Source organism: Etheostoma spectabile, unplaced genomic scaffold, assembly GCF_008692095.1.
Source record: "Etheostoma spectabile isolate EspeVRDwgs_2016 unplaced genomic scaffold, UIUC_Espe_1.0 scaffold00018528, whole genome shotgun sequence".
In the NCBI taxonomy this organism is placed as follows: domain Eukaryota; kingdom Metazoa; phylum Chordata; class Actinopteri; order Perciformes; family Percidae; genus Etheostoma; species Etheostoma spectabile.
The window spans coordinates 292856-310545 of record NW_022604307.1 but is presented as its reverse complement, the minus strand read 5'-3'; the positions used below and the strand labels follow the sequence as shown (position 1 = coordinate 310545).

Below are 17690 nucleotides of genomic sequence, written 5' to 3'. Positions count from 1 at the left end.
GCTACAACATTTGAAAGACGGGCAGGATATATAATGTGAAAACCTAAATATGAAAAAACTTACTTCATATATTGATCCAACCACAGCCCTCTCCAGTTCTGTTTCCGATACATGTCTTTTTCGCTTAAGGTTGTGCTGAACACAGAATCTTCTCACACTCATTTCAGAACATCGCTGGATACCCATCTGCTGCAGCTTTGTGGAAATCTCTACGTGTGTCTTGCCAGTTTCAAATAAGTCTTTAATTAAATCAGCATATGGCTCCAGTGCGGCCATGGTGTCGATACGAAATTACTAAAGAAATACTGAGTCATTAACTTACAATCACTAAGGTTTTCCAGGCTTCTTTTAACAGTTTTTCAAATTGCGGCAAACTTCCGAGGGCAACACACGAAGAAGACAATAATAACTTCCGGTTCACACAACTCGAACAAATTAAATATCAAAATCGGGTCCGGGCCCGTTATTTAATTTCCTATTTTTGATCTGGGCAAAAAAATCGAAATAACCCGTTATTCGTTTTTTTGTATCAGATTCATATACGAATAACGAAATAACGAACCATGTTTTCATTATCCGATTTTGGAACCTCAATTGAATATGAAAAGAACGAATGATACACGGATTGTTTTCGGTGAGTGTATGTTTTGGTCATTCGATTTTCATTTCATGAACAGGTATTAAAAAACAAAAAACGATTGGTTATTTGATTTTTGTTTTAAAAAACAAAATTGAAAATTGAAATATAAAGCATTTTTCCTTTTCATGGTCAAAAACGGATGAGCGAAATTAAAAAAATATGTTTGATTTTAATTTTCTATTTCCTACAACAAAACACATATTCACTTGAAAACAGAAACAAAAAAAGGCCTGTTTTTTCATATTCTCAGACCGGATGTTTTCATACGGCAAGAACATTCGCGCGAAAACAGTCTAATTGCTGGTGTAACGTTACCAGCGTTGCTTTTAGCCCACGCTAAAATGGCTTTGGATCCATACGCTGATGTAATTTTAGACATGGCGAAACAAGGCCTGTCATCTGCAGAAATCTCTGCACGCATACAACAGGAGAGTGGGGACGCAAGAGGATTTTCTGCAAGAAATGTGAGGAGATTTTGCGCTGAAAATGGCTCAAGCTTGATGGGACTCCCAGACGAACATTTGGAGTTGGAGGTGGCAAAAGCTATAACCGAGGTATGAACCTGCTATATTTTCCTTTTGCTACTGATTTGTGTGTGTGTGTGTGTGCGTGTGTGTTAGCGCGCGCGTGCGTGCGTATGTGTGTGCGTGTTTGTGTGTGTGAGTGTGTGTGTGTGTGTGTGTGTGTGTGAGTGAGTGAGAGAAATGGATGGAGAGAGTGATTGAAAAAAGAGTAGGCCTACTTGCATACACATAAACAGCACTTATAAATCCCATCACAAGAACACCCACATGCATATTGCATACCTATTTTAATGATAAACATATCAGCTAATATGATTGTGGAATATTAAAATCATGTTAATTTGTTATTTTCTAGACGGGACCCACATATGGAAGAAGGATGTTAAAGGGGTATCTTGCCATAAAAGGAATGAATGCTGCTGAGACACGAATTGGATCAGTGCTCAGAACTATACATCAGCCTTACCATGAAGCAAGACGACAGGTATGTTACAGCCTCAGCCGTAACATTTTATATCTTCAAACTTGTGGAATTTATGTGTGTTGTTTTAGTGTTTGTTTAATTGTCAATATTTAGTTTGTATAAGAAAAAATATACTGTCCACAGTATATGTATATAATGTGATTGTCTTCCTCTTTTAGGGTGCCCGCAATCTCAACCCCAAACCATATCAAGCTGACTACATGGGTCACAAGGTTCATTTGGACCAAAATGAAAAACTTGCTATGTTTGGGGTCACCCATGTTTTAGCCATCGATGGCTTCAGCAAAAAGGTCGTTGGTCATTCTACAATGCCTATAAAAAACAACCTTGCCATTTATGAAGATGTTTTCAGGTAATAGCCAATGTTCTTTGCGGGCACTAAAGGTTATGTAATTTCTTCAAGACAGTGTTTGTTGGGAATTTTATCAATATTATGATATGAGACTATAAATGGTCTGGGACTTGGATATTGTAATAACCATGATATGACATAAGTGCAGTCTCTTTTGGGTTTTACAGTAAGAGCATGGTTCAATCACACATTTTTCACTAGTCATTTACCTTAAACCCACTTATCAAATTAAATTATGCTTTTCAGAAATTGGAGAGAAAAGAGTGGCTGCAAATAATGTAACAAAATAACAAATATTGCTCCCAAATAAATTAAGACTATCCCTTAAATAGTTGTAAAATATTGCATTTAGTCAATATGTCTAAATGAGCATTGCTGGAAATCTACATTGTTATGGACCGTATTATAGTGTGAATAAATTATTTGTATAATGAAGCTTGAAAAGTTTTGCACAAATTAGAACCCACTCTTCCATCCATTAGGCCTGCTGTACTTACCTATGGGATGTGGGACCAGGTGCGAGTAGATCATGGAAAGGAGTTTTATTTGACCCTCTTCATGCAGGAGCTGCTGTCTTCTCATCGCCACAATCAGGAGAGAAGACCTTATTTACAGACTTCATCCACAAGGGTACAGTTCAATTGTTTGTGTGGTTGCTTCAGTAACACACTACTTGTACTTTATACATTATTGTATGATTACTATTGAGTTTGCTTCAGCAGCAAATTCTAAATTTTAGGGTAAACATAGCTTTAACTTTGGCCCAGAGCAGCTTTCTTTTTTTAAATGTGGTTACAGCTCAACACTAAACTACTGCAGAAGGAACCACATTGGAGTTTATCCAAACTTTAGATTGTAGATACTTCATGAGCCTTGTTTTTTGTGAGTCCATTTGGGAAAAGGTTCTTTTAAGCAGAACTGGTAAGACTAAATTGACTAGATCAGCGGTCAATTTGCATGTCCAGTTAGGTGGACGGTATGTTTATGTAAGTATAATGACAACTGAGTTGGTAAATATACAGATTTCCATCTCCATAATAAACATATTTTAAGCAATGGGACTTAAATATTGTATCAATTTTTCTTTAACCCACCAGAACAAATTGACTGACAAATTGTTGTGGCAATTTTAGAACCATGTAGTTGAACGAGTCTGGCCTGAGGTGAACAATCGTGTCAATTATCCCCTGAAGACAGCCCTTCTGCAGTTGGTGGATCAAGAGGAACTAGACATGGAAGACAACCTTGTGAGATACTGTGTGTCCAGCCTGACTGGCCAGTTGTGCCAGATTAGTCTTACAAGAATGGTTGAGTCATGGAATGCTCACAGAATTCCAGGTAATATAAACCAGTGCTGCAAAGATTAAAATAATTACAACAGACATTCACAAGTTTTAAGACTAACAGTATGTTCTTTTATTTTACAGGTAAAGGTATACCGGATAATTTGGCTGCCAGTGGGTGTCCAAAAAAAATACCACAGGAGCTGTTGCCTCATTCAGTTGAAGCAGCAGACCTCTACAAAGAACAGCTGGGATCTTCACTGACAACCCATTCTACTTTTGGAGTTGATCCATTTTTAACTGAACAGGACAAACTTGCAGTCGAGAATCAGTTTGCAGAGAAATATCCAGACATTTCAAACTTGTTCTCTAGAGCAGTTAACATGATTTTGCTCCATACAAAGAGGCGTTGCTCTATCTCGTAACAATACTCAGCGTAATGTGTGAAAAAACTTTGCTCTATTTGAACTACAGAATGTAATTACTGACAAGAGCAATGACTTGGTAGCAATGGGTGTTTGGTAACAACTGTTTAAATCAGTAAAACAGTGATGTCTATAAGAACAGTAGTCACATTTTCAACAAAAACAATTTCACATCACTTGTACAAGAACTCTGACCGACACATTGAATTGATAAAACAAACGTAAACACAACATTCCTATTTGTGAGTATAAAGTGTAAAATCTTACTCCTCTTCAAAAAGGGATCTCAGAACAGAAAATGCCTCTGACAGACCATTAACCTGAAGTATGTTGTTGCCTGCTGTGTTCTCTCTGCATTTAGCACAGTGCACAGACGTCTCCTGCCACTGTTCCACACACGCTTTGCAACCAATAATGCTTCGACAATACAGTGTGAAGACTGGCTCCTCGATGAACTCTAAAAAACAAAATATTTGTCTTTCTCATTTATCCCGTCTGTCCTCAAAGTTTTCGTGATGTATTGAATGATCGCGTTTTATTTTTACTGAACAAGTGAACAACTTTAGTGTTTAAACATTACACTTTGTTTTTGTAACATTATACCATGAGCTGTTACAAAAAGGTTTGCATCAGTAGATGCAGATGAGACAGCTGATCTTGGGTAGAGAATGTAAAAAATGATTTGTATTTGGAAATCTCAAATTCTGTCACACAAAATAAAATGGATCCAGAATTATCTTTCATGTGGGACAATCTCTTTTGCATACTTACTCATACAAACAACACAGCAGAATCCTTGCTTGATGGTCTGTAGCTGTGGTTGATTCAGGATTACTCTCTGAGTGGCAGCCAGGTTGGTGAGCTCTCTGATTGCTGCAGTGACATCTGGTAGGCTCTGGAATGCCAGCACAAGCTCTTCTAATTTCTCAGTGACCTCTCCAATACCTGTAGCTTTGTCATCTTTTCGGCTGTTACAAGGGAAAAAATGTTAATAAATATGTACTGGTTGTTTTATTGCAGCTTTGGTTGACTGTGGTGGGGTGGAAGCCTAACCTTTTGTTTGAAAAAGTTAGAAAAGGGGAAAGAAACAACAACTTAATAACAAAAGCAAGGGTTTTATTTATGAATGTCGCTTGGCAAAGTCAGGGCAGCTACTTATGTAATTCATCTGTTCAAAACAAGACACTTGTCTAACACAAAACAAAAAGCAGAGGGTTGGGGATGAGCTCAAATTCTATCTCAGATTATTGGACTAATAAAAAAAAGTTGACAGGCTCTCAGACACCCTGATAGCCAATAAATCTCTGGCCCAAACATTATAGAAGTCACTGTACAGAAGTGGATAGGGTAGGCCAACGGGTTGATTTAAAAAAAAAAAAAAAAATGTAATAGTCACAATAGTAACAAAAGGCAAGAGTAAGTGTACATTAACATTTAAAAACACAATGCATTTCAATGTTTGTACAAAAAGATTAATATTATTGTTTAAAGTAACATGTCAACACGTTGGGACTTTAGCTTATTCACTGTTTCCCCCAGATTATTATTTTGTCACTTATTGGAAGCGTAGGATAGATGGAGCTGGTTACCTCCAGGATCTGTGCTAAGCTAGGCTAGTGGTGGGGCCGTCAGACAGAGTTGGCACACGCACAGAGATGAAAAGGTATATATACCCTTATCTAACTCTGGTGGATACGGTGAATAGACAAAGTCCCAATAAGTCACTGTGTTCCTTTAAGATTACCTCAGTCGCCTCCTTTTTTACCCTGCAACTCCTGGAATTCCTGTTCTTGCACAGCAAGAATCTTCCGTGCATTCTGTTTCCAGTAGTGTGAACCTTTTGAAATAGGTGTGGAAACCAGGAAAACACACATTACAACTTAGGTGGATAGTTCAGTCATGTGTAATTATGTATCATCTAATCTTCAAGAAACTAAATGTCACCCACCGGTTGTTCCTTCAGACTCCAAAATAGCATTACCCTGGGCATCAGTCAGTACCATAGGGTCATAGCTTCCAATGGCATCTTGTACTTTTCCTATGATCCCTTGAAGATTAGCCTCACATTCCAAAAACCTGACCACCACCATTCTGCTGGGAATCAACCTCCCACCAACGACCTCAGCCAGGTACAGTGATCTGGAACAGGTCATTTATAAACCTGGCAATGGTTAATGGTCATGTATTTTGTTACCAACAATAACCATATTGTCACTTGAGAGAGTCAGGGGGAAAATTAATGTACATAATGTAAATGAAATGCGAAAGTACTATTCAATGCTATTACAAAACAGCTACAAAGGAGACAAAGAATGGCAACTGTAGTTGATATGAGCATATCAAATGTTAAATAACTATGGGTGTTTTTTAATGAAATTACATTTACATGTTTATTTATTTCCTATCCTGTCACCCAATTAGAACATTATAAAATATAAATCATACCACTGTTATTTAATAACCAATTTAGGACAAACATTACCTTTGAATGTTTTAGTGACTGCTCTGGGGAGGCTGAGACAGTTGAACTCGCAGTAGTCGAAGGTGTTCGCATGAATGCGAAACGTTGGCCCGTGCTAACATTAGTTGAGCTGATGAGGCGTCCTCGTCCTCACCGTGAACCTCATAATGACCTCTTGCAGTAAGGTCGAATGAGCTGAACACGCCAGATGCTCCCGGAAACAACGCCACATTTGCATCGTTAGTTAGGTACAAACTACGAGTTGAGACCTGTAAGAAAGTGTACATTACAAAACCCTCAGTGTATTTTCTTCAGTGAATGCTGAAAGTAAAACTTCTCCAAATTCTAAATGTCTAAATTACGTTTAAATAAGGCTAACGATTAGCGTTAACGATCGAAACAGCTCGTCTAAGGTCAGGTTAACAGGCTAACCCTCAGAGACTGATGTCATAGCCTAGAGAACATACAGTGGTGTGAAAAAGTGTTTGCCCCCTTCCTCATTTCCTGTTCCTTTGTATGTTTGTCACACTTAAGTGTTTCGGAACATCAAACCAATTTAAACAATAGTCAAGGACAACACAAGTAAACACAAAATGCAATTTGTAAATGAAGGTGTTTATTATTAAAGGTGAAAAAAAATCCAAACCATCATGGCCCTGTGTGAAAAAGTGATTGCCCCCCTTGTTAAAACATACTATAACTGTGGTTGTCCACACCTGAGTTCAATTTCTCTAGCCACACCCAGGCCTGATTATTGCCACACCTGTTCACAATCAAGGCATCACTTAAATAGGAGCTGCTTGACACAGTGAGGTCCACCAGAAGATCCTTAAAAGCTACACATCATACCGAGACCCAAAGAAATTCAGGAACAATTGAGAAAGAAAGTAATTGAGATCTATCAGTCTGGAAAGGGTTATAAAGCCATTTCCAAAGCTTTGTGAATCCAGCGAACCACAGTGAGAGCCATTATCCACAAATGGCGAAGACATGGAACAGTGGTGAATCTTCCCAGGAGTGGCCGCCGCCCAAAATTACCCCAAGAGCGCAGCAACGACTCATCCAAGAGGTCACAAAAGACCCCACAACAACGTCCAAAGAACTGCAGGCCTCACTTGCCTCAGTTAAGGTCAGCGTTCATGCCTCCACCATCAGGAAAAGACTGGGCGAAAATGGCCTGCATGGCAGAGTTCCAAGGAGAAAACCACTGCTGAGCAAAAAGAACATCAAAGCTCGTCTCAATTTCTCCACAACACATCTTGATGATCCCCAAGACTTTTGGGACAACATTCTGTGGACCGATGAGACAAAAGAACTCTTTGGAAGGTGTGTGTCCAAGTATATCTGGCGTAGAAGGAACACTGCATTTCATAAAAAGAACATTATACCAACAGTAAAATATGGTGGTGGTGGTAGTGTGATGGTCTGGGGCTGTTTTTGCTGCTTCAGGACCTGGAAGACTTGCCGTGATAAAAGGAACTATGAATTCTGCTGTCTACCAAGAGATCCTGAAGGAGAATGTCCGACCATCTGTTTGTGTACTCAAGCTGAAACGAACTTGGGTTCTGCAGCAGGACAATGATCCTAAACACACCAGCAGTCCACCACCGAATGGCTGAAGAAAAACAAAATGAAGACTTTGGAGTGGCCTAGCCAAAGTCCTGACCTGAATCCTATTGAGATGTTGTGGTATGACCTTAAAAAGGCCGTTCATGCTCGAAAACCTTCTAATGTAACTGAATTAGGACAATTTTGCTAAGATGAGTGGCCAAATTCCTCCAGGACGCTGTAAAAGCCTCATTGCACGTTATCGCAAACGCTTGGTTGCAGTTGTTGCTGCTAAGGTGGCCCAACCAGTATTAGGTTTAGGGGGCATCACTTTTTCACACAGGGCCATGATGGTTTAGATTTTTTTTTCACCTTTAATAATAAACACCTTCATTTACAATTGCATTTTGTGTTTACTTGTGTTGTCCTTGACTATTGTTTAAATTGGTTTGATGTTCCGAACACTTAAGTGTGACAAACATGCAAAGGAACAGGAAATGAGGAAGGGGGCAAACACTTTTTCACACCACTGTACGTATCTTTTACCTGAAATATGCGACTAAGTTTTTCTCCAGTCATGTCTTCTTCCCTGAGACACACTCGTTTATTGTTCCTGAAAACTATGTACTGGTCCATTTCTATCTAACGTAGAAAGTAACAATTTTTAATTTGAACAGAAATATGTGTCACGCTAGCTAGGTGAGCGTTACACATGAAGCAGCCTCTTCTCACTACACGGCGGCATCAGTCTCATTGGCCCTTTTGCGACAACATCCGGTCCGAAAATATGAAAAAACAGGCCCTTTTTTGTTTCTGTTTTCTAGTGATTATATGTTTTGTTGTATGAAATAGAAAATCAAAATCAAATTTTTTTTTTAAATTTCGCTCATCCGTTTTTGACCATGAAAAGGAAAAATGCTTTGTATTTCAATTTTCAATTTTGTATTTTAAAACGAAAGTCAAATAACCACTCGTTTTTTGTTTTTTAATACCTGTTCATGAAATGAAAATTGAATGACCAAAACATACACGGACCTTTAATGTTTTGTGAAATGTGTCAATATTGTATTTCATCATTAGTAAAACCAAAGATTAAGTTCATTATGCTTAAATCGCTGCATTTCGCCACATCCATTAAGGTTTCTAGTCCCTCTTCGGACATCGTATTAAATGAGTTGGGTAGTGGACGGTTGGAGACTGGGTGGAGTTAAACGTTTGACCCCGCCCCTCAACGTTTAACCCCGCCCACATTGAGGTCTTGAGGTCAGTCAGGGGTACATGCAGCCAGCAGCCAGATATAGGAAACTTACTCAGTGTGTTGTCACACAGAGCCCAGAGAAAAGAAAACTGCTGAAACAATTCTGAACACTGGATAATCTGATTTTGTCTCACAGGGATTTTTTCTAAATATGTCTAGCTCATTATTTTACACTTTGGCCATGTTTAACATAAACATCTGGCATTGTAACATCATAGATATGACAGAAAACACAGAAAAGCTTAAAAGGTCTCCTTTAACAAATAGAATAAATCAAAAGGGTTTCTGGGCTCCATTCTAACATAAATTAATAGTATATACTGTAATATAAAATGTCAATGTGGAAATTTAAGCAAATCCATATAAAATTACTGAACGAATATCTTTTGCTGTCAATTGTCACTAATTGCACCTACTTTTAGTCATCTTTTTACCGTATCAAACCTTAATACTTAGATTTAGCTTTTAATAATTCAATATTTGTGAATATATGATACATTCTGATAGTGTTTTTACAAACTCATGTGAAAACATACATTTTCTTTTGTGTGTGTAATTACAGTGATTATGGCTGTTTTAAATGACAGAAACTGAATTTTTACAGTTTAAAAAATGCTTATAGACATTTTTACACTGACTAAAAAAGCAATTTTCCAAGGTATTTGTTTTCAAAATAATGAATTTTTCCATAATTTTACGAGGTATTCGTATTCTATGTAACATGACAGAAAAAATACTTTTTGTTGCTGTTAATTACCACTAATTCTATCAACTTTTAGCTGTGTTTTTACAGTAGAAAACTTAAAAAAAAACAGTTTTATCTTATTAACTCAACACACAGGGTGAAAAGAGGAGCTGCAGTAATGTGCAGTAAAACAAATATATGGTGTTTTCTGAAAATTAAACCATGTAAACCTCTTCTGATATAACCTCTAAATACAATTATGAACCTGAACATGAGCAGAATATGAGCACTTTAAAGGTGTTTGATTGAGAGGTGGAGCAGGGACCGAGAGAGAAGCCATTACATGTTGGAGAGGACCCAAATAACGGGGAGCAGTTCTTTACTTTCAATAACATTGTGAGATGAGAGAGCATTTGTGCTGCATTCATGTGGTGTGGGAATAATAACCAGTGTCCCCCACTGGGAAAGTCATGTGAACTTCCCCTCCAGTGGGTTAATATTGTGAAATAGATCCCGGCTTGGCAGAGGTCTGAGGTCTCCGAGGCTCCTTCTGCTTTAATCATGTGTTAGTGGGCGCGCCCCAGATGAAAAGAGGGAACTGAGAATAAAACCTCCATTTGGATCTCTGAGGGAAACACGACACACCTTAAAGCACCGGAGAGACGGCTGTTAACTGTAAGTACTGCTTCTCACCTTTTCTCTTATATTACAGTACATCTCATCATTGTTCTTTAGCTACATGTCACTTAGTTGTAGTGGGGCGTCATTTCACAGAGCTTTCATAACAAAAATAAGAACAGTCATACCGGAGTTGAAGTGGAACAGAACTAACTGCAGACAGGCGTCCAGCAACGTTGATTAATCACTAAAATGATCATATATCAGTGTTTCCTGTTTTGTTTAAAATAACTGTTTCTGAGACATTCTCAGTGGCAATAATAATTAACTCTAACTTTAACTCTATCCATAAGTAAGACAATGACAAATGTATGACTCTTATGGTTATGGGTTTCATACCCGTTCTGTAATTTAACACCTAAAAGCTAAAATCCTATCAGTCAGGGTCTAACTGATGTTAGTTTAGGGGCCTTCATGTGAAAAGGTTAGTGAACCACAGCATGAGGCAACTGTCTGCGGTTAGTTCACGTGTCAACAGTGTGATTCCAGAAGTGAAAGTCCCATTAATGTTCTCTGTAAGGATTTAGATCAGCAGCCATGATATCTCAACCAGCAGAGGAACTCTACCAACGAAGCTAACCCGACCACCTCCAGCTGATTTCTGAGGCCCCGTTTTTCATTTGATTTTATTCTTTTAATTCATCCACGTTAAGATAAAAGATGGCCGCCATACAAGGTAACATCCATACAGAGTGAAAGACATGGACACAGACACAGAGACCAGTGAAGTCAATTAGAAGCTTTTCATGTGATGGCTGTCCCGCCTCCAACTGAGCTTGAAGACGTAGATGTGACGTGAGCAACCTGTCTGAAAGCTGTGCAAGAGAAATCTCAATCATTCCCAATCAACAGAGACGAGCTGTCCATGAGCGTAGGAGCAGGAGCAAAACATTGCTGAAAGATTTTGTTCCGATGCTTTTCATGGACGCTCTACGGCCTTCTCCCTTAACTGTATGCCTCCACGTCCCCCCGATTGCCTTCAAGCTTCTCCTGATTATACGGTAATTTATCAGTGGGTACATTTTTAGAAAAACGTCTGCTACGGCGCAATAATGTGAGATACAAGGTAACGGAGCCTTATTACATTGTTGTGTTTCTTTAGAAATATACAATGGAAAAAAAAGAGTCTTTAAACGCTTGAGATGTAAAGTTTTTTGCTGTCAAAGTGACACCATAATGAATGGGAGTTAATGGGTTGCTAATGGCCGGTGATTGCTTGTTAACCTCAGAATCTCCCCATAGGAGATTTCTGGACGCTCGCTTACCCTCTTGGTGACATCCAGCTCTGATTCCCATGAAGCAGTAAAATCCTCCAAACAGCTCCATGAGGCCATCTAGTGGACTGATAGAAGTAGAGCAGCTGGTGGCAGCATCCTCTGCTCTGATTCGTCCTCACCACTGACCAATGAGAACCAACAGCATCTTCTCTGTCCAATAACAAACCACTATTGATCCATGTGTTGATCAGTTCTCTGTGTTGAGTGAATGAAATGGGATTATGTGATGAGAAGAGGTCTCAGTAAATCCCAGAGTTCATCATATTTTCTAACTACTTCTTTAGTCTGAGCAACAGTCCAACGAGCCAAAAGGATTCAACTGACACTGATATGACTCAGAGAGAAGCAGCCAATCGGAGGACAGCTGCTGATATTTGGCTTTTTTCCAGGAGTAATGATGTGAGGGATGAATGAGTGATGTTGTGCTGATGAGTGATTGGACTGCTGCTCTCAGTGTTTCCTCTCCAGATGAAGGTGTGGACTCTGCTATGAGTCAGTGTGAGGACAGAGAGGAGGGAGTCCCTCCCCCTAAACCCCCTCTGTGGGGGGACCATGACAGGCAGACCAAAGCTCAGAGGTGAGAGGACCATCTCTAACTGTCCACCCATCCATCCATCATCATTCACACTCAAAGCTCTGTGTGTGTTGTGTTTCAGCCCAGAGAAGCAGCACGGACCTGGACCTGGTCCTGGATCCAGACCCGGAACTGGACCTGGACCCAGCTGTGTGTCCTTTAAGAGTGACGACTCAAATATATTGTATATTAACTTCAAACAAAGATATGACAATAAGTACGTATTTTTATTTGATTTGATTAATTTAATAGTATTGAGAATGCCTTATGAACAGACATCATATCCAATCGAGGATAAAAACACAATAAATTTAGGACTTATTTCCATTGTAGTCCTCAATGTGGATCTAAGTTATGTTCAGTAACACGTCCATCATGTCAGTTATTAAGAACATTTTTGCATAGTATGCAAAGATTTTTAAGTTAGATATTATTTCACGAAGAATTTTCCTTAAATACCTTACTAACTTTATTTTCATAGCACAGAGTACCGGGACCGTTACAACTAAATGTCATTAAGCTTCTAACCACAAGAGCAAAAATCAGTAAAGTGCAGCGTGATGTCCAGAATATATACCAATGAGAGACGCTAATAGTTTAAAGCACTGGACCAACGGGCCACCAATGCTCTTAAATTCTATGTTTGGGGGGACATTTGGGAGCTTACATTAGCTAACGTCGATGGAAACACACATGTATCAGAACATGTTTAGACAAATCTTGAGTAGCTCCAACACTGTCGAGGGCTACCGATCTAGTTCTGCCATCTGGAAGTGCTCGTACATATGATCCCAATCTGACATTAGCATTATTATTCGACCATCACGGTCACCCTCCAGCATCACGTTCAAGCCTGTGCTGCACACGACACTGAATACAACTTTAAGACATGTCTAAATTAAATATTGATCATGGATCATACACAACGTTAACAAGAACTTCCTGGATACAACTATACTGTACAGTAGGTGTAACACACCACTGACAGGTTTGGTTTCAGTGTGTTATGGGTGCAGTGCAGAATTCATCTTGTGTTTCTATCAGGAGGAGTCTGGAAGTACCTGAACCCAGCTGTGTGTCCATGAAGAGTGACGGGTCTATGGATGAACCTTTTTGCTTCAAAGACGGACGCTCTGTTGATCAAAGGTGAGCAGAAGTTACATTTTAAAGTACAGTTCATTCAAGTTATTCATTTTGCAGTTACTGTACACCGGTCTACTACAAACATAATATCTATTTAAACTTAACTGCAATATATACTGCTTCACTGGAATTGTGCATTTGACAATACATAACTTTAAAGGTAAAAATAGAAAAGGACTCTCAGCTGAAACTCACTGCTCTGACATGACATCTCTTCCTCTTTTTATTAGATTTGAATCAACTTTATTGTCCTAACACAGAGGACAGGTACTGAGACAACTAAATGTACTTTAGCTTCTAACCAGGTACCCAGGCCGCTAGATTTGGGGCCAAAGAACATTTTTGGTGGCCCGAAATGCAAACTTATTTAAAAACAATGCAGACAATGCAATTCTCTGGCTTTCTGACTCAAGTACACGTTAACAGTCTGCATTTATTAGGGGGGTGATCACAGGATACCTTACATCACGATGCAGTATACGGCTCACCATACTGATAATATCACTATATACAGCAATTCTGCAATAATCAATATATTGCTGACAATTCTTTCATGACACATCAAGATATCGGTCTAGCAAATGGTTAAATGATGATTAGATGTAGGCTAACACTAATCTGTAGCTAGCTTATTCACTACGGACATTAAGCCAACAGGTTAATACCACTCAGACTAGAGGCTACCCCTCTTTCTTTGTGAAAAACTGGCTTACAGTTTGACCCCCTTACCTTTGTCTTTCTTCTCTCTCTTTACTTTTTTGAAAACCCGGTTTTGATTTAACTTTAATTGGCAACATTGCCCTTGCTGTAGTTCTGGGGCATCTGCCACTCCCAGATGTGAGTCAAGTGCAGATTTGAGTCACACATGCTGATATTTAAACGGTTTACGGCATAACTGTCATACTGAAATTTGTGAAATCCATGAAGTAAGAAAATGTTCTCATTACAAACAATAACAGAAGATGGAAATCCTTTCAAAAGAGTTGTAGCTATCTATGGTTGTTGACAACCTTGTTGTGTTGGATGCTAGCTTGTAGCCAGCAGTGAACCAACGTCATTAAGTAGGTCCATTTTTACTGTGTTGACATTGACAAAACTCTCGTTAGCATCTTATATGCTACTCGTCGCAAAGTGATTCATGCACGCCCCAAATCTGATGAACTGAGGGCGCTGAGGCAGGAACAAATCATTTCATGCAGCTAAAGGGGGGTGGTCGGTCAATATGGATGTTTACATCATCTTTGGTTAATGGGGATATTTAACTTTTACTGCCAAAAACAAAGAGATCATTAAATTCATTATATTTGAAACATGTATGTATGTGTGTGTATGTGTGTGTGTGTGTGTGTGTATATTTATATATGTACGTATTAGGGGTGATCCGATCCCCCCCCCCGCCTACAAACACGCTCGGATCAATCTCACACACACAGAACAAGGAGAAATGCGCTCTCTCTCTCTCTCTCTCTCTCTCTCTTTCTCTCTCTCTCTCTCGCTCGCTCGCTCTCGTGCTCCCGCTCCGTCAGGCAGGCAGTCGGGTCTGCGGATCTGTTCCGTTAACGTGTAGGGTTTCTTCAGCTTCAGGTTTGTTTTTATCTTTGGTTTGTAGTACTTACATAGTAACCAGTAGATTTCTGGTGAACGTGGGGTTTGTAGTCCTTACATAGTAACCAGTAGATTTCTGGTGAACGTGGGGTTTGTAGTCCTTACATAGTAACCAGTAGATTTCTGGTGAACGTGGGTTTAAGACATGCTGCTTGGTTTAAATGCAACTCCTGTTGCGTCTCTGCCATCGGAGATTTTTTATTTTTTTTACTGTCAGCTACCCCCCGCCCCCTCTCTCTCTGTGTCTCTTTTTACTCTCTCACACACACACACACACACACACACACACACACACACACACACACACACACACACACACACATATACCTGGTGTGGAAATAAAAAAATCACACTGATCATAAAAAAATAAAAAGTTAAAAAAAGAAAGTTATATTGAGTATGAAAACTCTTGTTCATTACATTTTACTTCATAATTGCAACCGCATGTGTTGTATTCATTGTTGCAAAACTTTCTGTATATAGTTTGTTTGTTACCATGACAACACCATTGATCTGAAGCTCGATGCTGTCATGTAAATAGTTTTCAAATCAGCAATAAATATAACAATTTCTGATCAACTCATATCAATTGCATGCTTAAATAACATACCGGTTAAAGCCCCGCCCATTTCAAGAGAACCCGACCCACTTTCGGGTTAAATCTGACCACTTCCGGTTTAGGCCCCGCCCAGTCCGAGTACGGATCCGGATACAGATAATTCATGTGGTAAACAGATACAGATAATGCTGTACTCGCTCATCCCTAGTATGTATATATATACACACACACACACACACACATGTCCCATCTGGGACATTTTCAGCGTCAAAGACTTCATTTTCTTCATTCTGATAAACTTTAATCAACAAATTTACTGTGGAAATACCTTTATTTAGCCATTGCAGAGATAGAAAACAATTCTAAATTTATCAAAAATATAATGGAAAGTGTGTAGATGTGTGTCATTGGGCATATTTAAGTGGCTATAAGAACTGTGGATATACCAGACACTTTGAATATCATAAAGAGTTAATATACTGACATATAGGTTATTAGCACCTAAGTATAAATCTGTTGAGCAGAAAGGGAACAGCAATCCAAGGAAACAAACAAGTACATCACACATTATGCATTTATATAGAAACTCTCTCAAACAGACCTTAATGTAATACAGCAGACAGAAAAACAGGGAAAAGTAATTTTTCATTTTAAACTGCTTTTCAGGATGCAGCAGCAGAAACTAGTTTCCCCTGGACCTGGACCTGGACCTGCATCAGGACCAGGATCTGGACCTAGCTGTGTGTCCATGAAGAGTGACCGGTCTAAGAGTGCGATTATTAACTTTAAAGTTGGACAACCTGCTGATGGAAGGTTAGTATCTGACTCTTAGAAGATGGATTTGCTGTCTAACTTCATCTTTTCCCATGTTATGTTGGTGTAAAGCTTTTCCAGCAGATGGTAATGTGATAGCTGTGTTCAGGGTGGTCCTGTCAGCAATGTAGGCGCGTGTATGGGAGGTAGCCGCTGTTCAGACCGCAGCCGTTCTTGTCTAATGACCCATCTGGAAGCTCAGAGGATCAACTCCATTGCCGTGGTCAAGGCAGTCTTGGTGTTTTAAGCCTTACCCTACAGGATAATATATGACATCATCCTTAATGTGTTGTGGTGTGGACCTTTGTTCAGGTGGCCCAAACACCCTTGATCAGACCCCTTAGATAAATCCCTTCTGGTCCACCAGCATCTGGATCTCTCAGCTGCCTCTGATCTGATCCTGAAGCCAGCCATTAAAGCCTCTTCATCCTACATCCACAATTACACAACGAGTTTGCCATCCCCTCCTCTGAGACAGCTCTAACATCTCATGAGGTTTCATAACATCAACAGTGCCTGCTGCATCCATTTCAAATGGAAGTCTCTGTTACAAGTTTCAGGTTGATTCTAGGCCTTACTGACACCAAGTTACAGAGGCTAGAATGGAGGTTTGAGACATTAAATGTTTCTAAACATGACATTCCTCCACAGAGTGGACCAGGAGAGCTCAGAGGGTTCCAGTGGTCCGTCTGCCCGGCAGCATCAAACCCACCTGGACTCCATCTTTATGGTCTGTACATGGACAACAACTACTTTTACATCTATTCTGTCCAACATGGATCTGATGTGTGCTTCCATGATTTCACTTTGATTTGGTCATTGATATAATCTTCTGTTCCAGCTGCTGGAGGACAACATCATCACTTTTGTGAAGAACGAGCTGACAAAGATCCAGAAGTTTCTCAGTACAGATTACCCAAAATGCTTATCGAGTCAGAGAAAGGGTGAGGAGGTGTTGGACGTTGAGGATGAAGAGCAGAGGAGGAGGAGCAGAGGGGCATTTCTGAAGATCACACTGCACTTCCTGAGGGGAATGAAGCAGGAGGAGCTGGCTGAGCGTCTGCAGAGCAGTAAGAGGATTTCTCTAAAGAGTTAACATGCTGGATGAACGGGATATTTGTCTCAAAATATTTAACAAATATAATCATGTACTCATTCTCTGAGGAAATGTTGAATAATGTTCTTTGTCTGAATGATCTTCTTTGTTGTGTGTTCATTCAGGAAGTTATATTGGAGTTTGTAAGCGTAAACTCAAATCTAACCAGCAGAAGACGTTCCAGTGTGTGTTTGAGGGGATTGCTAAAGCAGGAAACCCAACCCTTCTGAATCAGATGTTCACAGAGATCTACCTCATGGAGGGAGGGGCTGCAGAGGTCAATGA

General features: G+C 39.5%; 2 protein-coding genes and 1 long non-coding RNA gene across 3 annotated transcripts in view; 2 read left to right on the top strand and 1 right to left on the bottom strand.

The window, feature by feature from the left end:
• Window positions 1-1810: 1810 nt before the first annotated feature.
• Window positions 1811-3708, top strand: LOC116680976 (uncharacterized). The gene is made up of 4 exons (XM_032509555.1): window positions 1811-2000; window positions 2483-2630; window positions 3134-3338; window positions 3428-3708. Exons 1-4 carry the CDS (start codon window positions 1849-1851, stop codon window positions 3706-3708), a joined length of 786 nt encoding a protein of 261 aa, XP_032365446.1. The 5' UTR covers window positions 1811-1848.
• Window positions 3709-11137: 7429 nt separating this feature from the next.
• LOC116680978 (NLR family CARD domain-containing protein 3) overlaps window positions 11138-17690 on the top strand; it is a 47636-nt gene continuing 41083 nt past the window's right edge. Inside the window, exons 1-4 of the mRNA XM_032509557.1 lie at window positions 11138-11155; window positions 12070-12192; window positions 12272-12406; window positions 13234-13335. Of these exons, the coding sequence (XP_032365448.1) occupies window positions 12104-12192; window positions 12272-12406; window positions 13234-13335 (326 nt within the window). The 5' untranslated portion in view covers window positions 11138-11155; window positions 12070-12103. The remainder of the gene's footprint in view (window positions 11156-12069; window positions 12193-12271; window positions 12407-13233; window positions 13336-17690) is intronic.
• LOC116680981 (uncharacterized) lies at window positions 13512-17045 on the bottom strand. Its single transcript, XR_004329937.1, has 3 exons — window positions 16959-17045; window positions 16786-16787; window positions 13512-13522 (listed from the first exon to the last, which is right to left on the bottom strand). It is a non-coding gene; the product is annotated as an uncharacterized LOC116680981 (long non-coding RNA).

Bases quoted from the DNA above. Each gene is read 5' to 3' on its own strand.
- LOC116680976 (XM_032509555.1), top strand. From the start codon at position 1,849: ATGGGTCACAAGGTTCATTTGGACCAAAATGAAAAACTTGCTATGTTT. The intron at 2,001-2,482 runs GTAATAGCCAAT...TCCATCCATTAG, and splicing joins ATTTATGAAGATGTTTTCAG to GCCTGCTGTACTTACCTATG. The intron at 2,631-3,133 runs GTACAGTTCAAT...TGGCAATTTTAG, and splicing joins TACAGACTTCATCCACAAGG to AACCATGTAGTTGAACGAGT.